The sequence below is a fragment of the Capra hircus genome, chromosome 7, assembly GCF_001704415.2.
Source record: "Capra hircus breed San Clemente chromosome 7, ASM170441v1, whole genome shotgun sequence".
Classification (NCBI taxonomy): Eukaryota; Metazoa; Chordata; class Mammalia; order Artiodactyla; family Bovidae; genus Capra; species Capra hircus.
The window spans coordinates 88,754,304-88,775,765 of record NC_030814.1 but is presented as its reverse complement, the minus strand read 5'-3'; the positions used below and the strand labels follow the sequence as shown (position 1 = coordinate 88,775,765).

At 38.4% G+C, this 21,462-nt stretch overlaps 1 protein-coding gene across 1 annotated transcript in view; it reads right to left on the bottom strand.

The window, feature by feature from the left end:
* RAD50 (RAD50 double strand break repair protein) overlaps positions 1 to 21,462 on the bottom strand; it is a 113,426-nt gene that overhangs the window by 40,192 nt on the left and 51,772 nt on the right. The window contains exons 6-14 of the mRNA XM_005682618.3: positions 18,855 to 18,983; positions 18,476 to 18,641; positions 16,253 to 16,446; positions 15,640 to 15,846; positions 14,380 to 14,562; positions 13,431 to 13,588; positions 7,110 to 7,285; positions 6,374 to 6,611; positions 387 to 576 (exon numbers count right to left, since the gene is read on the bottom strand). Of these exons, the coding sequence (XP_005682675.2) occupies positions 387 to 576; positions 6,374 to 6,611; positions 7,110 to 7,285; positions 13,431 to 13,588; positions 14,380 to 14,562; positions 15,640 to 15,846; positions 16,253 to 16,446; positions 18,476 to 18,641; positions 18,855 to 18,983 (1,641 nt within the window). The remainder of the gene's footprint in view (positions 1 to 386; positions 577 to 6,373; positions 6,612 to 7,109; positions 7,286 to 13,430; positions 13,589 to 14,379; positions 14,563 to 15,639; positions 15,847 to 16,252; positions 16,447 to 18,475; positions 18,642 to 18,854; positions 18,984 to 21,462) is intronic.

The following is a 21,462-nucleotide window of genomic DNA, read 5'->3' as shown; positions in this document are numbered from 1 at the left end:
GTGGGTCTGATCCCTGGGTCGAGGAGACCTGTCGAGAAGGAAATGGCAATCCACTCCAGTATTCTTGCCTGAAAACATTCCCATGGAGAGAGGAAACTGGTGCGCTACAGTCCATGGGGCCACAATGAGTCAGACCCAACTGAGGACGCAAATTAAAGGAAGCAGACTAAAAAAGAAAAATAAACATAATTCTCCTAACTTATGGATAAAAAGAACTAAACTCAGAAGTGTAAGTTAAGCAGTTACTCCCTGAAACTACCTGAAATTCAGAATAGGTAACTCTAAACACAATTTGTACCAGAAAACTAGCTACTGAAACACTCACACGTCATTTTCAAACCACCATGAAACAAGTTTTATTCTGCGTAAAACTGCAGTAACTGTACCTGGAGCCTCTCCATAATTGTAACATCTGTCAGACACACTTTAGCACTTTCTTCTTCAGGTATAATTGCACCCAAGAGTGTTTCCTGTTCTTCTATGTCATTCTTGAGGCGCTGTATGTCTCTGTTCACACTCTGCAGTTTGTTTCTTAATTCTGGTATTTCCTTCTCCTTCAAATCAATTATGCTTTGCCTTCACAGAAAACACAATTAAAAATAAGCAATGTAATGTTTCTTCATAAGGAGATGGAGGTTACATATTTTTTGCTAAGAATACCATAGAAGTGATGTTGTATCCTTCTACAGGCACATGATGTCAGCATGTTACTCTTACTTAGTAAAGACAGTGTCAGCCAGATTTATCCACTGTAAAGTTACTATTTTTCTCTGTGTAATCAATAAATACCTAGGAGAAATGCACTGAAGACAATGTAAACATTCTGTTTTTCCTCAAACCTTTGTCCACTGATTTTAGTACCTACTGAGAGATCTTCATAGCAACAATTTTACCATGCTGTCTGCCAAACTGAAGGATATTTTACAAATTACCAGACCATACTCATCAGAAGTGTCAAGATTATGAAAGACAAAGAAGAACTATGGTAGACCACACAGGAGCCTAAGGATAAATATTAATAACAAGGATAATACATATAATGTGGAGATCCTAAGTTGGATCCTGAAATCGAAAAGGGATATTAACAGAAAGACTGCTAAAATTCAAATGTCGTTTGTAGTTTAATAGAATTATACCAAAGTTAATTTCTTGACTTTGATAGCCATATTATGGTAACATAAATTGTGAACATCAGGAGAAACAGGGTGAAGGATATATGTGAACTCTCTGTACTATCTTTGTAAATTTTCTTTAAGTGTAAATTTACAAAATAAAAAGTTTTAAAAGTTTAAAACTTTTAAAATAAAAACTTTAAACATTAAAAAAATGAAGGATGGAAGAAAAGAGGAAGGAAGGAAGGAAACCATTCAGTCAAATGCTACATGGGTTTATGGTACAAAAGCTGTTGAACCCACTTTACCACTGCTACTCTAGCTAATGAGTTATCACCCCTGTGGCAGGTACTGGCCCCAAACCTGTTTTTGTTAATACCTCGGAAACAACAAAACTTGTATTTAATCTGAAAAATAAAAAGCTATTAAGCTTATTTCAGAAAAGCTTTAAATTCTTAATCAAAATCAAATTAGTATGATAAATTAAACTGATTTCTAATGAGAATCTTATAATAAACTAGAACCTCAAGAATTAGCTTTACACTGTTTTTACTTAATGATTTTTTAAAAGTCCACACTATGACCAAGAAATGCCAACCAACCAATTTGTGGCGACAAAAGACCTGTAATCTTTTACACCAGAGCAATGGAAAACTTTCCCGAATAAACATTAACGTATTCAGATTACGAATAATTCATGCTCACATTACTTCCTGATGTTATGGACCAGAAGTTATGTGCCCGCTACCTAAAAAGTGACAAAGTTACAATAGCCTAATGACAATCAAGCATTCACTTGACTGGGTCATCTTTGTGGAGAACTACAGGCATCCATTAAATTTTAACCCCATTTTTACATTTGCATACACACACATAGACGTGGTCTCTGTAAAAAAATAGCAGTAACACTATGACCAATAAAAAACAGCAGAAGTAACACTATGACAGTTTCTGGGCCCAGGCCTTAACACATTTGCTCTTAGAATACTTCCTGGGGTAATCTAGCCACTATGCTGCCAAAAGCCCAAGACACAGGTGGAAGCCACATGAAGGCGGTCTGTGTGACGGCACAGGCAAGCCCGTGGCCAACAGTCAGCATCATCGCCAACCACATGAGTGAACCATCTGAATGCCCAAGCCAGCAGAGCCTCAGATGAGCTCCCAGCCAACAGTCAGCATCATCACCGGCCATACGAGTGAACTATATTGCATGTCCAGGCCCACAGAGCCTTGAAATGACTGCAGCCAACATGTGACTGCAATTGCATGAAATACCCCAAATAAGAACTACTTAGTTTTAAGCTCAATTATCCCACAGAACCATGGAAGATCGTAATAAATTACTGTTGTGAGGTACCAAGTTTTGAGGCGGGTTTGTTTATGCAGCAATAAACACATGGAACTACAGTTACTAAAGTTCTCATTCATTCAGCAGATAGTTACCAAAATTACAAAACACAAAGAATAATGGAGCCACAACAATGATTAAGATATGTACCTTACTCGGACAAAGGGAGCTGTGTTGGCAAGGGTCCTAAAATATTAATACAGTGTTGATTTCTGCTCTTCATAATTTATCAGTTTGACACAGAACTACATGTACTTTCTACCAACTTCTAATGTTATCTTTCACTTGATGTCTTTAAGATCCTGCCTTATTCCTTTTCATTCTCAAATTATTGCTTTTGTCTCCATATGACATGCTCTCTGTAGCCCCTAATGATCTGGTTTTTATTCTTGATGATCATATTAATTATCTATCACTACAAAACACAACACCCTAAAACTTAGCAGCTTAAAACACAATAGCACTTATTTAATACCACAGATAGGAGGATTAACTATTATCTGGGTATTTTTGACTCAGGGTGTGTTACTGAAGGTGTGGTCAAGCTGTGAGCTGCAGTCATCTGAAGGTATTACTGCTGGAGAATCTGCTTCCAAATGGTACACTCACTCATGTGGTTGTTCGAAAGCCTCAGGTCCTCACCAAGTGGGTCCCTCCACAGGGCTGCTCACAACACAGCAGCTGGCTTCCCCCAGATCCAAGAGAAAGAAAAGGAGAGCAGAAAGCTATAGTGTCTTCTATAATCTGATCCTCGAAGGAACATGTGATCACTTCTGTTGTATTCTACTGGTTACACATCCTGGAACCCATCCCGGAACATGAGGGACAGCTATGCAAGAATGTGAATACCAGGAGGCAAGGGTTGCTGGGGACCATCTCACAGGCTGGCTACCACAAAGCACATCTTCCTGCATCTTTCCTTCCCCTTTTCCTCACACTCCTCTTCAGTTTTCCAAGTCAACATACCCTCCTCATTTTTCGCTTTTAGAGTTTTTCTCACTTTCATCTATTCAATGTAGGCCTTACAAATAGCTGTGAAAAGAAGAGAATTGAAAAGCAAAGGAGAAAAGAAAAGATACAAGCATCTGAATGCAGAGTTCCCAAGAATAGCAAGGAGAGATAAGAAAGCCTTCCTCAGCGATCAATGCAAAGAAATAGAGGAAAACAACAGAATGGGAAAGACTAGAGATCTCTTCAAGAAAATCAGAGATACCAAGAGAACATTTCATGCAAAGATGGGCTCAATAAAGGACACAAATGGTATGGACCAAACAAAAGCAGAAGATATTAAGAACAGGTGGCAAGAATACACAGAAGAACTGTACAAAAAGATCTTCATGACCAAGATAATCATGATGGTGTGATCACTCACCTAGAGCCAGACATCCTGGAATGTGAAGTCAAGTGGGCCTTAGGAAGCATCACTATGAACAAAGCTAGTGGAGGTGATGGAATTCCAGTTGAGCTGTTTCAAATCCTGAAAGATGATGCTGTGAAAGTGCTGCACTCAATATGCCAGCATATTTGGAAAACTCAGCAGTGGCCACAGGACTGGAAAAGGTCGGTTTTCATTCCAATCCCAAATAAAGGCAATACCAAAGAATGCTCAAACTACCGCACAATTGCACTCATCTCACACGCTAGTAAAGTGATGCTCAAATTCTCCAATCTAGGCTTCAGCATTACGTGAACAACTTCCAGATGTTCAAGCTGGTTTTAGAAAAGGTAGAGGAACCAGAGATCAAATTGCCAACATCCACTGGATCATCGACAAAGCAAGAGAGTTCCAGAAAAACATCTACTTCTGCTTCATTGACTATGCCAAAGCCTTTGACTGTGTGGATCACAATAAACTGTGGAAAATTCTGAAAGAGATGGGAATACCAGAACACCTGACCTGCCTCTTGAGAAACCTATATGTAGGTCAGGAAGCAACAGTTTGAACTGGACATGGAACAACGGACTGGTTCCAAACAGGAAAAGGAGTACATCAAGGCTGTCTATTGTCACCCTGCTTATTTAACTTATATGCAGAGTACGTCATGAGAAACGCTGGGCTGGAAGAAGCGCAAGCTGGAACCAAGACTGCGGGAGAAATATCAATAACCTCAGATATGCAGATGACACCACCCTTATGGCAGAAAGTGAAGAGGAACTAAAAAGCCTCTTGATGAAAGTGAAAGAGAGTGAAAAAGTTGGCTTAAAGCTGAACATGCAGAAAACTAAGATCATGGCATCTGGTCCCATCACTTATGGGAAATAGATGGGGAAACAGTGGAAACAGTGTCAGACTTTATTTTTGAGGGCTCCAAAATCATTGTAGATGGTGAATGCAGCCATGAAATTAAAAGATGCTTACTCCTTGGAAGGAAAGTTATGACCAACCTAGACAGCACATTCAAAAGCAGAGACGTTACTTTGCCAACAAAGGTCTGTCTAGTCAAGGCTATGGTTTTTCCAGTGGTCATGTATGGATGTGAGAGTTGGACTGTGAAGAAAGCTGAACACTGAAGAATTGATGCTTTTGAACTGTGGTGTTGGAGAAGACTCTTGAGAGTCCCTTGGACTGCAAGGAGATCCAACCAGTCCATTCTGAAGGAGATCAGCCCTGGGATTTCTTTGGAAGGAATGATGCTAAAGCTGAAACTCCAGTACTTTGGCCACCTCATGAGAAGAGTTGACTCATTGGAAAAGACTCTGATGCTGGAAGGGATTGGGGGCAGGAAAAGGGGACGACAGAGGATGAGATGGCTGGATGGCATCACCGACTCAATGGACATGAGTTTGAGTGAACTCCGGGAGTTGGTGACGGACAGGGAGGCCTGGCGTGCTGCGATTCATGGGGTCGCAAAGAGTCGGACATGACTGGGCGACTGAACTGAACTGAACATTAGATTAATTTTCCTAAAACACATTTTTCAATAAATCCCTGAGGATGGCTCCCCATCACCTAAAAGACTGTAACTAGGAATGAACATAATGCAGCTCTGTCTTCCCTACTTATGGGAATCAGTCACTACAAGTAGGTTCTCAAACTCCAGATAATGTTTCTACTGCAGCACGTGTCTCACTCTTCCCCGTCCTTTATATACGCTGGTCTAATTTCCCTCTTCCCTTTCCTTCTCTTAAATGAGTCAAACCAACTTTTCTGTGCTTTACATTCCTCCTCCTTCCCTCAAAATTCTACTCATTCTGTAGTCCACTGGCTTCTTTCTTCCTAACTAATACATTTGTTTGAACCAATTAAGTTCTTTATCAAGTCTAGCTTTCTACATCTAATTATGAGCGCTTTTTTTCTTACAAAGATCATCAGCTCCATGAAGGTCATGTCTTATTGGTCTCTGTGACCATTTTTTGCTCTGTGTTCTGGGAAATACCAAGGCAATCTTCACACACTCTCTGACTTGATTTTATGTATAAATAGACCATCATCTGGATTTCTTATAGAAGAGAGGGAAAAATAAACAATAGAAATCATCTGTAATTCATTCTTTCCAGAAATGAGAAAAACATAAGTATAGCTGAAGATTTGTCTCTTAAGGGGGGGCTTTCCAGTACTTTAATTCTTCTGCTGCGTTTAGAAAGTGACGCATCAGCAAACAGTCTGAAAATTTAGATTTAAAAATTTCTGCCCTCAACCCAAGTCTCAGGAATGAAACACACACACACTCACACAGAGTAAAAAATGTATCCATCCTGTGAGTAGTTTAAGAAACAAACTTATTTTGAAACAAAACAATTCTTTCTTATCACATAAATTAACAGGAGAGGAACATACTGGCTTAGATTTCTGACTTTAACCTTTATTCATTCAACTCTTGCTTACTGAATACCCAACCTATGCTAGGAGGTAGACAGGTATCTCTTACAGTGCTGCTGTGCAGGCACGGTAACGGGAAACTGCTATTCTCACCTCATGGGCACTAGTCCCAGCATTTCATCACGCCGCTTTTCTTTTTTCTTTAACTCTGATTCTGTCGACTTGAGCTTATCTGGAGCAAGCCTCAGCTTGGACTGCAAATCACTGATGACTTCTTGTAATTCAGCTTCTGTCTGAAAACCTCTCTGACAGACAGGGCAACATGACTGGTTTTCATCCGTCAACTGAGTAATGAACTGGGAATAAACTGCCGTAGCTCCAGCCAACATGGCTATTTAAAAAACAGATATATATATATATATATATTCTCAGTGAGATGCATATAAAATATGGTTTTGTTAATATATTTCTATCCTTTTCTGTAAATACATGATACTCTTCTTGCTTTATAAACACACTATGAAAGAAATAAAAATTCTGACATTTAAATCTTCTCAAGGGCACAATACATTCAGATTTATATATTTTCTGGTTAACACAAAAAGTATAACAAAACTTTATAGAGCTTGTTACGTGCCAGACACTATAATCTCATTTACTCCTTCCCAACATCCTGAGGCAATTATGTCCTCAGGTAATGAATCTGAAGTATAAAAAGTTTCAATAATCTGTCCAAAGTTATAAACCAAGTAGGTTGTAGAACCAGAACTGAAACTTGAGCCACCGGGCTCCAGCACCAAGTTTTTAAATCTCCCATCCTTAATAGCTACCTGTGAACAAAAATTCAAAAACATGAAAATGCCCTGATAACATAAAGACGGTAACTTACCTCGTTGTTTCGACGATTTTTCAATTTCTTCTTTAAGTCTGTCCAAGTCACTTTCAAAATCCTGGCTGCCACAGACATCAAACAGTTTATCTTCATAGCTGGACAACTGCTCTTCCTTCCTTTTTAGCTCAATATTTATATGGTTTTTATTTTGCTCAGCTGAAGCTAGTTCCTTGCTAAAATAAGAAAATAGATTACAATTTTAAAATATGAGAAATGAATTCAAAGTGTGAAGGCAGATACAAGACAAACTCTGCCAGAAAATACGACAAAAGTCTGCTGTGACCAGGCGCCTTTTCTTTTTTAGAAGTCACGGCAACAGTCCACTGCTGCCTGCACTCTCCTCCTATAGTACACCGACTCACTCTGGCCAGACACCTGCTCCCAGAAAAATGTGAAAAGACTGAATTCTGCTTGGTCTGCTTGCATTAAGAACCTTAGCAAGGAGAATATGTTCACAGATCTACTGGAGGGAGATTAGAAAAAAGGAGAGCATTCACTTAACTCTGTGTGAACTCTTTCAAAACTGTACTTCCATTCCTCCAGTAAAACATTTTTCCTTTGTTCCCTCTTTGTTGCTGTCATCCAATGAGTTGGCCAAAAGGTTCTTTTGGTTTTAAAGTAAAAATAAAAGACATTTTTCATTTTCACCAAGAACTTTATTGAACAATGTATTCACTGTTTTGTTCCACTACCTTCTGCCATTTTCTAGGCAACTCATAATTCCATCTTCCAAAAACTTTATTGTTTTGAGCAAAGAACTAGTTGTTCCAGGTGCCTTTTATGGTCTTCCAAAGAACTGAAATTTTTTCCATTAAGAGAATTTCAGTTGGTCTGATTTGCAGCTGTACTTGTTGGAACTGTTTGGTTTTTTGCAAAGAGTTAATAGTAGAGGACTCACTTCCAATCCCACCATATACACAATATCAACTTCTTTGGATGAAGACTGGTCTTCGGTATGTGGTTGGTGGTGTTCACTTTCCTTGACCCACAATCTCTTCCATTCCACATTATTGTAGAGTATCCACTCTTCATTGCCTGTCACAATTTCTTTTAAAAATGGAACTTTTTGTTATGTTTAAGTAGAGAAATGCATGTGGAAATATGGTCAAGAAGGTTTTTTTCACTCAATTTATGTGGAAGCCAAACATCAAATCAATTAACACAACCAAGCTGATGCAAATGATTTTCAGAGCTTGATGTGGATATTTTGAGTATGGCAGCTACATCCCATATGGCATAACACTGACTGTTTTCAACCAGAGTACCTTCTCTATATATGGCACAAATCTTTTTTTGTGTTTCAGTTGCATTTTTACTTTTCTTGGAATAACAAAGCATAATATGTGAAAATGTTGCTTTTCTCTTTCATCTTCAATACTAAAATGGCTACACAAAATTCACCAATTTGGGGATGTTTTATTTATTTATTTATTTTAAAAAGCATGCTGACGGGACAGCTGTCATACTACAATCTAACAAAATTGCTCTGAATGAAGTTAAAGACAACTAGTGCTACCAGAACCACCTTAGAGGAAAAACCAAACAAACATCTTGGCCAAACTAATTTTTACAACCTGATCACTCATTCCCTCTCATTCATCAAAGACTTTGCTCACTAGTACAATTAATTTTCACTTCAACTCTTAAATATCACCCTAGCCAGCCTCCATGCCCATACAAATCAGGGGTTTTTGATTTACAGGTTTTGATACATTAAGTAAGTCATGTAATCAATTTAACGTATCATATTCAGCATATTTTGAAAAACTGAACATATTATGTAGAATATATTGGAGTGGACTGAGTGTAGTTAGTGTTGGTACTATTTTAAGAAATCTGTTTCAGATAAATATGCATGAGTGCACACATGCCTCATCTTGATACTTTCCATTGTGAGTTGTAGCAAAAATTTGGAAAAAAATAACATGCAGATGATGCTTTCACCATCCTAGCCATTGAGCATGCTCATTAAGGTCACTATTTTAACAGCAGCACATACATCTGGGATCCTCCTTGGAAGAATAGTTTCTCAAGGCAAACCAGACAACACTCCCCTCTTGCTCTCACCCTGGCTCCCTGGGCATTTGGTTCTCTTGCTCCTCTTCCCCTGCCTGCCAACAGTTTAAATGGTGGTGTTTTCCAGGAATCTGACTACAATTCTCTCTCTTCTCTTTGAATAACTCCAAGTTGACATGTACTACTGATGCCAATATCATCTGCAAAGCGACAACTTCCAATCTACTAAACCTCAAACTCTAATATTTTATTCCCTAACAGACATTTCCATAAGAAATACAAATTTAACATGGCCAAATTCACCATCTTCCTCAAAAATGTGTAGGATTTTTCACCCTCCTATCTAAATACCACTCAAGGTGATATTTCAAAAAAAATTGATCACTGTTTTTAAACTGTGGAAAAAACAAAATTTAACACCTTAGCCATTTAAAATTATACGGCATGGTGGTGTTAACTGTATGCACATTTTTGTGTAACAGATCTCTAAAGCTTTTTCATCTTACAAAACTGAACTCTACACCCACTGAACAACACACCCCACCCCACCCTGCCCTCATCCTCTGGCTACTCTGAACCTCCAATATATATACTTTCTGTATCTAAGAGTTTGACAACTTTGAATACTTCATGTAAGTGGAACCATGTAGTACTTTTTGTGACTAGTATACTTCACTTAAGATCCTCAAGGTTCATCAACACACAGAAGAATTTCCTTCTTTTACAAAGATAAATAATATTCCATCATACATTATCAAATTTTATTTATCTATTCATCCATCAATAAGCATTCAGGTTGCTTCCACCTGTTGGCTATCGTGAATAATGCTGCAGTGAACATGGACTAACAAATATTTCCTTGAGATCATGTTTTCATTTGAATATATACCCACAAGTGGAACTGCCTAATCATCTGGTTATTCTTTTCCTAATTTTCGAAGAACCTCCAAGGTTTTCTACGGTAACTGCACCATTTTACATTCCCATGAACAGTGCACAGAGCTCCAATTTCTCAACATCCTCAACACTTGTTTTCTGGGTTTTTTAAAAACTTATTTTATTTAATTGAAGTATAGTTGATTTGCAGTGTGTTAGTGTTAGCTGCACAGCAAAGTGATTCTGTTATATGCATATCACTCTTTCATTTTCTATTCTAGGTTATTATAGCACACTACTGTACTCCCTATTGTTTTGATAACTGTCATCCTAACCGGTATGGAGTGATATATCACCATGGTTTTGATTTGCATTTCCTTAATGATTAGCGATTCTGAGTATCTTTTTATATGCTTGTTGGCTAGTTGTATATCTATTAGAGAAATTGCTCAAGTCCTTTGACATTTTTTAATCTGGATATTTGTTTTTTCATTACCAAATTGTAGGAGTTCTTTATATATTCTGGATATTAACCCCTAACTGTTATATTTATTGTTCATATTGTTCATGGAAAAGGCAAAAAGATATGACACTGGAAGATGAGCCCACCAGGTTGGTAGGGGTCCAATATGCTACCGGGAAATAGTGAAGAAATAGCTCTAGGAAGAATGAAGAGGCTGGGTCAAAGTGGAAATGATGCTCAGTTGTGGATGTAACTCGTGGTAAAATAAAGTCTGATGCAGCAAAGAACAATACTGCATAGGAACCTGGAATGTTAGGCCATGAATCAAGGTAAACTGGATGTGGTCAAGCAGGAGATGGCAAGAGTGAACGTCGACACGTTAGGAAACAGTGAAGTAAAACGGATAGGAATGAGCAAATTTAACTCAGATGACTGTTATATCTACTACTGTGGGCAAGAATCCCTTAGAAGAAATGGAGCAGCCCTCATAGTCAACAAGAGAGTCCAAAATGCAGTTGATGTTGGTGTTCAGTTGCTTAGTCGTATCGGACTCTTTGCAACTCCATGGACTGCAGCATGCCAGGCTTCCCTGTCCTTCACCATCTCCCGGAGTTTGCTCACACTCATGTCCATCGAGTCGGTGATGCCATCCAACCATCTCATCCTCTGTCGCCCCCTTCTCCTCATGCCCTCAATCTTTCCTAGCATCAGGGTCTTTTTCAATGAGTCAGCTCTTTGCATCAGTGCAGTACTTGGGTGCAATCTCAAAAGAAACAGAATGATCTTGGTTTCCAAGGCAAACCATTCAAGATCACTATAATCCAAGTCTGTGCCCCAACCTCTAATGCCAAAGAAACTGAAGTCATACAGTTCTGTGAAGACCCATAAGACCTTCTAGAACTAAAACCAAAAAAGATGTCCTTTTCTTCATAGGGGATTGGAATGCAAAACTAGGAAGTCAGGAGACACCTGGAGTAACAAGCAAGTTTGGCCTTGGAGTACAAAATGAAGCAGGGCAAAAAATAATGGAGTTTTGCCTAAAGAACACACTGGTCATAGCAAACACCATCTTCCAACAGCACAAAAGATGACTATACACATGGACATCACCAGATGGTCAATACCAAAGTCAGATTGATTACATCCTTTGCAGGTGAAGATGGAGAAGCTCTATACAGTCAGCAAAAACAACACAAGGAGCTGACTGTGACTCAGATCATGAACTCCTTATTGCAAAATCCTAGAAAGCAGGGAAAACCACTAGACTATTCAGGTATGACCTAAATCAAATCCATTATGATTATACAGTGGAGATGACAAATAGATTCAAGAGATTAGATCTGGTGGACAGAGTCCCTGAAGAACTATGGATGGAGGTTTGTAACACTAGCGGTTACCAAAACTATCCCAGAGAACAAGAAATGCGAACAAGAAATGCAAGGAGCCAAAATGGTTGTCTGAGGAGGCCTTACATATAGCTGAGAAAAGAAAAATGAAAGGCAAAGGAGAAAGGGAAAGATATTTTCAACTGAATGCAGAGTTCTAGAGAGTATCAAGGAGAGATAAGAAAGCCTTCTTAGGTGAACAATGCAAATAAATAAAGGGAAACAACAGAATGGGAAAAATAACAGACTTCTTTAAGGAAACCAGAGATACCAAGTGAACATTTCAGGCAAAGGTGGGCATAATAAAGGACAGAAACAGCAAGGTCCTAACAGAAGCAGAAGAGGTGACTAGAATACACAGAAGAACTACAAAAACAGGTCTTAATGATCCAGATAATCATGATGGTATGGTCACCTAGACAATGTATTAAAAAGCAGTGACATCACTTTGCCAACAAGGGTCCATATAGTCAAAACTGGTTTTTCCCTGGTGGCTCAGACAGTAAACAATCTGCCTGCAGTGCAGGAGATCCAGGTTTAATTCATGGGTTGAGAAGATCCCCTGGAGAAGGGAATGACTACCCACTCTAGTATTCCTGCCTGGAGAATTCCAAGGACAGAGGAGTCTGGCAGGCTACTCCATGGGGTTGCAAAGATTCGGACACAACTGACTGACTTTCATCATTTCATTTTATTTTTCCAACAGTCATGTATGGGTGAGAGTTGGACCATAAAGAAGGATGAGTGCTGAAGAACTGATGCTTTTGAAATGCGGCACTAGAGAAAACTCTTGAGAGTCCCTTGGACAGCAAGGAGATCAAACCAGTCAGTCCTAAAGGAAATCAACCTTGAATATTCACTGGAAGGACTGATGCTGAAACTGAAGCTCCAATACTCTGGCCACCTGCTGCAAAGAGCAACTCACTGGAAAAGACCCTGATGCAGGGAAAGACTGAGGGCAGGAGGAGGGGCAACAGAGGATGACATGGTTGGATGGCATCACCAACTCCATGGACATGAGTTTGAGCAAAGTCCAGGAGATAGTGAAGGACAGGGAACCCTGGCATGCTGCAGTCCATGAGACTGCAAAGAGTTGAACATGACTTCAGTGACTGAACAACAGCCTCCAGACCTAAACAGACACATCATTTGCAAACGTTTTCTCCCATTATGTGGATTGCCTTTACCCTCTGTTGTCTAGCAGTTTTTAAGTATGATTTAGTCCCAACTGTCTAGCTTTGCTTCTGCTGCCTGTACTTTTGGGGTCATAACCAAGAAATCATTGCCAATTTCAAGATAACGAAACTTTTCCCCACATTACCTTCTAGGAGTTTTGTATTTTCAAGTCTCACTTTTTACACAGGAATATTTTAATTCTTTCTCTTAGTTCTGCAGACTTTTAAGGAACAAGAAGCTCAAATCACTGTTGCCATTTTACTTAATTTGTAAAATACAGGAGAATCAAATTCAATTAATAAGACATACCATTTAATGATAATAAACGATTTCAAAACAATTAAAAATGAAAGCAAGACATAAGAGACTTCTATTACATCTTCAAGTGTTATAACTACTTACTTCAACTTGGCAAGTCTGTCCCTAGTCTGGTTAATTTCTTTTGATTTACTATGAAGCCAGTCTTCAAGCTGTTTTTTGTTGGGAAAATATCCTAACAACGAAGTTAATTCATCACTATGCCTGTATTTTATTTTTCTGATTTGTTCATCTTTGTCAGCCTAAAGGGAAAAAAAAATATTTTAAAAATAAAACTCAGTATCTCCACATTACATAAAGAATAAAACCAAATTTTAGATTGATTACAGTTCTAGGCTTAAAAATAAAACTGAAAATGCAAGGAGAAAAAGAAAAAAAAATTTTTTTAATTTTGGCTGTGCTATGCAGCTTGTGGGATATCTCAGTAGCCTCACCAAGGACTGAACCTGACCATGGCAGTGAAACTGCCAATAATACCTGGCCACCAGGGAGCTCTAGAAAATTTCTTACAGTATCAGAGGAAAGAATAACAGGTCTGATGACACAAAAATTAAAACTTCTGCACGTGTACGCTCAATCTCTCAGCCATGTCTGACTTTTTGTGACCCCATGGACTTTAGCCTGCCAGGCTCCTCTGTCCATGGAAGTCTCCCTGGAAGAACACTGGAATAGACTGCCATTCCCTTCTCCAGGGGATCTTCCTGACCCAGGGATCAAACCTGAGTCTCTTGAGCCTCCTGCACTGGAAGGCAGATTCTTTACTTGAGAAGATCAAAAGTTCTGTATGATACATGGTAAAAATTAATAGAAATGTACATGTGTGTGTTTGTGTAAACACTTCTGTACTGTTATTTTTTGTAATTAGAGTACAGTTTTTAAGCCTGAAAGTCTATTTTATAGAGCATAAAGCTCACTTAACCCTTAAAATATAAAGCCAATACCAACTAAATACTTCATAGTATAACAACTATGAATGCAAGATAAACTGTTTTAAACATCAGAGAGTATAATTAGAATAAACAGAAGGTCATACTTTGTCTTTGTTGAGCATCTCCATCTGGGTGCGTGCTGCTGTGTGATGGTTTAGCTGCTCCATCTCCTGGTCCAACTTACGCAGGGTCCTGTCTAGGTCTGCTTTCTCATTTTGAAGGCTTATTACTTCTGTTTTTAGAGTTTCTACATTGCTGTTTTTCTCAGCCTTGCTTAGCTCACGCTCCTTATTGATAATTCAAACAAATGAACAGGTTTACACGTTTTGGGTTAAAATGATGGCAGAGTGTATTAGAAATCAGCTACTCCTCAGAATGGTCAAAATATTAGTTTGATTTTATTCAACAACAGAAAAACAGAAGGAATAAACTTTTTAAGAAATATCTTACAAAGTTACCTTACTATAAGAGTAGAGACTTAGTAAATAAATCTACAAGAGTCAAACAGGAGTGAAAATGAAAATTAGTGCAAAATTAAGAAAAATATGCCTAAGTATACAGTTCAGTGACTCTTCAGTGAATAATTAAGCATTTATCAAGGAAGTATGTAACTCACCACACACTGCCTAGCATACAGAAAATGTGATGTGGTCCCTGACCAGTATCTAGTATCTTTCCATCACAACAGACCAATATTGTGATCAAGGGTTAAACTGACAAAAATGTACGCTATCAGTTAAGTTTGGGAGCAAAAAAAAAAAAACTTAAATTTTCAAGATGGGACCTAAAGGGGGGATTTACCAAGTTTTAGGATGCTTATTTTGCTAACAGAGACATGAGGGAAGAGAACAGATTAGGAATGGAGAAGAAATTTTGGAAATTCACCAAAGGAAGAAGTGGGCTAAGGAACTTTCTACCACAGAAAAAGTGGTAACATGGCAATAATCATATATCTAATCAATATTTAATCATAATATCTACAGTGTGTGGAACCTAGAGGGAAAATACTACTTTTTTTAAGCTGAGACAAGTGGTTCTCAACTAACGTACTTGTAAGAATCACCCAGTTCTGTTTTGAACACACATTTCCACATCCCACTCTCAAGGGACTTTTATTTGGAAGGTTTAAGATCTAGGCTTAAGTATTTTTTTTAAACCTTCCTTAGATGATTCTCATTTTCAGCACACCAGGTTTCAGGATTAGAGATGGGTGATTAAGACAGTCAAATAAATTCATTTTACAGGAGACTGACAGACAAGGTTGACATTTTTATTAAAATGCCATAATCTTAGGACTAGCAAAAGATAAACTACTTCCAAATATCTTACACCTTAAAATTACTGGATTACACAGAGTATCTTACAGCTTTTGTGAGCTCCTGGTCCAGTTCAAGAATCCTGTCTGAAGAGCCTTCCAACTGCTGTAATTCGTACTTCACATTTTTCAGCTCATTCTGCTTCTTAGTTAGGATTTCTGACTTTAGCTCAATTATTCTTCCCAGTCCAGTTTTCTTATCCCTTATCTCATCTATTTGTTTTTGTTTCAGAGCCTCTTTTCGTGTGAAGTCATTCTAAATACATAGCAAGAAGCATAAGCATTAATTTTTCACAAAAAATATCACTAAGGAAAAGTTTCTTTGATGCAAAAGTAATATAATTTGAGGAAAATACAGAAAAGCATAAAAAATATAATGAGTATCATTCAGAGATGATTAACTATGAGCAAACTTCTTCAAAATTAACTTTAAAAAGAACTTTTACCTAAAATCAAATAAGAAACATAGGTCTGTATTTCCTTTGTACTTTTACAATTATAAAGTTTACAGAGTTTGCGTCCATAAAGGTTTTAATTTTACCTCATGGCTAATTTTAATGAATAACATTAATCCAAAAATATGACAAAATAAGATCCACCCAAAAATTAAAACAATTCAACCAGATAATGTGATACAAACAAAAGAAAATAACAGTATTTACCAACAGTTGGCTGGCAGTTTCTGATTCCTTTTCCTGCCTCTCTCTCACAAGCTTGTGAAAATTTTTTATCTGTCTTTCACTGAATGGTCCGAGCTCAAAGCCATCCAATTCTAGCTGTGTTGCCAAAGACTGAATTAATGAATCTCTAGCTTGCATATGTTCCTGATGACGATCTGCTTGTAGCTGTAGACGGCCTTTAAAAAACATAATCATATTAATTCTTTTATCAGTTGATTTTTTTTTAAAAATTGAAATAATTATACATTACATGCAATTGTAAAAGAAAATAATAGAACAAGATCTCTTCTATCCTTCGCTCAGTTTCCCCAGTGGTAACTATATTATTGAGATACAGTAAGAAATCCATATTTGGGAAAAAATGGAAGCAGTGACAGATTTTCTGTTCTTCGGCTCCAGAATCACTGTGGATGGTGACTGTAGCCATGAAATTAAAAGACACTTGCTTCTTTCAGAAGGAAGGAAAGCTATGCCCAACCTAGTGAGTTAGTGAGTGAAGTCGCTCAGTCGTGTCTGACTCTTTGCGACCCCATGGACTGTAGCCTACCAGGCTCCTCCATCTGTGGGATTCTCCAGGCAAGAGTACTGGAGTGGGTTGCCATTTCTTTCTCCAGGATATCTTCCCAACCCAGGGATCGAGCCCGGGTCTCCCGCATTGAAGGCAGATGCTTTACTATCTGAGCCAGCTCCAAAAGACTCTTAGAATTTCCCAGTGATAGGGGTGAGAAGAGTATCTTTGGTTATTCATTGTAAGCCCTTTTCAACTTTACCTGAGTTTATTCTAATGAGGTGACTCTTGGAGGATAGGACTTGGTCATCAGAGGAACCAACTATGTGAAGTTTCAATATCCACCCCTCTCATTTCTGAGGAGGGGCTGAAGTCTGAGTTCAATCACCAATGGCCAACGACTTAATCAATCAGGCCTACCTACTGCAACTTATAAAAACCCTAAGCAATGACACTCAAAAGAGCTTCCATTGAGGTGCTGGGCAAGTCACACATGTGGAGAAGGCATGGAAGCTCAATGTCCCTCTCCCATATCTTGCCCTATGCATCTTTTCCATCTGTTTGTTCCTGAGCTCTATTCTTAATAACCTGGTAATAGTGTTTCCCCGAGTTCTAGGAAGAGTTACAGAAAATTACTGAACCTGAGAAAGGAGTTGTGGAAAACCCTGATTTATACAGCCAGTTGGTCAGAAGTACAGGTGCTAGACAACCTAGGCCTTGGGAGTGGCATCTGAAGTAAAGTGAGGGACAGTTTCATGGGACTGAGCCTTAATCTGTGGGGTCTGTGCTAATTTCGGACCAGGAATGTCAGAAATGAATGAAATTACAGGACACCTGGTGTCCACTGATAACTTGAAAATTGCTTAGTGTGGAAAAACCTACACATCTGATGTCAGAACTGTTAAGTAGAAAAACAATGTTCTCTTTTAGTGATCCTGTGAAACTATAGTATATCAAATTAAGGATAATGAGACTAATACAATCCATCAATCTTTTATTTCCCCAGTTTAAACTGTATCTGTGTGTTTAAGTTTTCTATGATTTTATCAGCTGTGTTGTTCTTACATTCACCATGACAGTCAAGACATCAACAGTTCAAATACCACAAGAACCCCTCTTCTTTTAAAACCATAACCGGGGCTTCCCTAGTGACTCAGTGGTAGAGAATCAGCCTGCCAGTGCAGGAGACATGGGTTTGATCCCTGATCTGGGAAGACCCCCACATGCTGTGAAGCAACTAAGCCTGTGTGCCACAACTAGTGAGCCAGTTCTCTAGAGCCCGGGAACTGCGACTATTGAGCCCACATGTCCTAGAGCCTATGCTCTACAGTGAGAAGCCACCTCAATGAGAAGCCAGGCACCACAACTAGGGAGTGGTCTCCACTCTGCAGCTACAGAAAAGCCTGTGCAGCCCTGAGGGCCCAGCACAGCCAAAATAAATAAATAATTATGAAACCACCATCATGCTAACCCTCCTCCCATTCTTCCTCCTACTGGGTAACCCTGGCAATCATTAATCTACTCTAGATTTCTAAAATTTTAGTGTTTCAAAATGTCACATAAAATGGAAACATCTGATTTATAATCTTTTGAGACTGACTTTTTTCACACAGCATAATTCCCTAGAGATTCATCGTTCATACAGAAAATGCATAATATTATAATACAGGAAAAAAAACAAGTAAACACTGTCCTACCCTGTTCCACAAGGAGTTCCGATTTTTCTTGATTGAGAAGCCTAGATTCTTTATTTAATTTTTCCAGTTCACGCTGACAGTCTACCAATCTCCTTTCTTTCTCCCTTACTGTTCTCTGGTGATTGTGATATAAATCATTTAGTTGCTCATCAGACCCTTGAAAAACCTGTGTAGAACCAAAATAAAGTATAACAAGGTATCACACTGAGGTACAAACTATGAATCAGAGCTTATTCAATATCCTTCCTTTTAACATAAATGTGGAAGTAACACAAACATCAAGATGTCTATGTTTGGAAACGAGTGACAAAATGGGACCAAATGAGGTTCATTACAATAATCTCAAAATTCTGAAGAACAAAATTCCACCACCACAAACCTTTTCCATTTTCTGTTCCAGTTCACTATTATCTTTTTCCATTTGCTTCTTTCGGCTTTCCAAAGCTTTAATTTCATTGTCGAGTCTCATTATTTTAGAGAGATTTTGTTCAATTTCTTTTAGACGATTCTGAAAATAAACATCCTGCATAAGTAAAATTTACTACAGTTTACACTGCAAATAACTGAAGATAAATAACATGTCCCAGGGCCAGTCACTTAGTCACATTGCTATAAAGGGAGCACAGAGAAACTGAGGATTTTAGACACTAAGTAACTCATGCAACTCCTTATAGCTCATAAAGAAAAGAAGGAAATAAACTCCCTTCTAACTCCAAAGCCCATCCCCTACCTTTATCACCTCTCACAAAAGTCATTCACTCACTGGGTAACTGGAGTCACATTATGTAAAGTACCACATTTTAAGAACTTAATCCTTAAAAGGCTAATTATTTATTAAAAAATAAATTAGAACTATTAAGTGGACTAGAAGCTCATGCTGCATCACAAGTGAAATGTGACAAATGATCTCAGTGGCCTGCTTCTAGCAACAGCTGGCTGCCTCACCTCCTAGGAATATGGGTGACCTGGCTCAGAAAATTCCCTCCTTGGATGATGCTGGGGATATTCTTCTGGAGTTTTCCTCTACAATTCTAAGGCTGACCAATTTCTCTTCTAAGACACTTTTTAAACTAACACATTACGGGTATCAACTGTAAGCTTTCATATCTGTACCAAAACACATCCTCAACTTCAATGTCATTTACTAAATTATACTAAGGTGGCTCAGCTGGTAAAGAATCTGCCTGCAATGCAGGAGACCTGGGTTCGATCCCTGGGTTGGGAAGATCCCCTAGAGAAGGGAATGGCTACCAACTCCAGTATTCTAGTATTCTGGCCTGGAGAAGTCCATGGACTGTGTAGTCCACGGAGTCGAAAAGAGTTGGACATGACTCAGCGACTTTCACTTCACTGATACCATATCTTATGATTTATGTATTAGTAGGTAATGTGTTATCATAGAAACGTCATTCACTTTGTTCACCAATGCTTCCCCAGCACATGTAACAAGTGTTTAGTATGTTAGCTGAATGAGAGATTATAAAACAATTATCAATAACAGTCATAGCTATCAGCAATTGAAGACTTGCTATACTGCAGACACTGTACTAAGTGCTGCTATATATTCCCTCTAATCATTATGACACCTAGGCAAAGTGGGTTCAGTTCCAGACCACTGCAATAAAGTGATTATTGCAATAAAGCTAAGTCACACAAATGTTTACACTACCATGTAGAAGTGTGCAATAGTATTACGTCTTAAAAGAAAACAATGTTCATATTTTGATCTGTTCCCATGAATCATGAATATTCTTAATGGCATCTAGAATGGTAAATCCTTTCCAGAAGGTTTTCAATTTACCCAGATCCATCACTGGAATTACTATCTATGGGCAACTATAGCCTTATGAAATGTATTTCTTAAAAAGACACGAAAATGAAAAATGACTTCTTGATCCATGAGCTGCAGAATGGATGCTATGTGGCTGCTGCTAAGTCGCTTCAGTTGTGTCCAACTCTGTGCGACCCCATAGACGGCAGCCCACCAGGCTCCGCCATCCCTGGGATTCTCCAGGCAAGAACACTGGAGTGCTGTTTCACTTTCTTATCATTTATGAGTTCACTGGAGTAACACTTTTAATTTCCTTCAACAACTTTTTCCTTTGCATTCACAAGCTGGCTAACCACTTGACATATGAGACCCAGCTTTTGGCCTGTGATGGCTTTTGATATGCCTTCCTCACTGACCTTAATCATTTCTAGCTTTTGATTTAAAGTAAGAGATGTGTGACTCTTCCTGTCTCTTAAAGATGTGAGAGGCCCTTACAGGGTTAATAACTGGTCTAATTTCAATAATGGGTGTCTCAGAAGAAGAGGAAGAAAGGGGAATCGACAGTTGGTAGAGCAGTAAGAACACATACAACATTTATCGATTAAATGTGCTGTCTTAAAAAGAGAAATTTAATGAAGTACAACAGTAAAACTTGCTGTCTTATATGGGTGTGGTTTGTGGCACCCCAAAACAATTACAGTAGTAACACCAAAGATCATTGATTACAAAATACCATAATAATATAACAATGAGCAAGCTTGAAATATCGCAAGAATTACCAAATGTGACACAGAGACACAAAGTGAGCAAATGGCGTTGGTGATACAGTGGTGAGCACAGCTGTCTTCCAAAATGAGCAAATGCTCTTGGAAAAATGACACCAACACACTTGCTTGACATAGAGTCACTACAAAAAAATCAATTTAAAAAAATCAGTTATCTACAAAGCACAATAAAGCAAAGTGTGCCTGTACATGCGAAGTACAGCAGGAGACTCAGAGGACTTGTATAGAGTCCCATACTTAAAAATGGGAGATGACACTGGGAGGCAAGGTGGTATAACAATTAAGACTATAGGACATATAGTCTTATGTATGATTGGACATCTATGTAAAGAAGTAAATCTCAACCTCACCTCATACCGTATTAAAAAATTAACCTGAAATATACTTAAATATAAGAACTCAGACTATAAAACTTCAAGAAGAAAATTTTT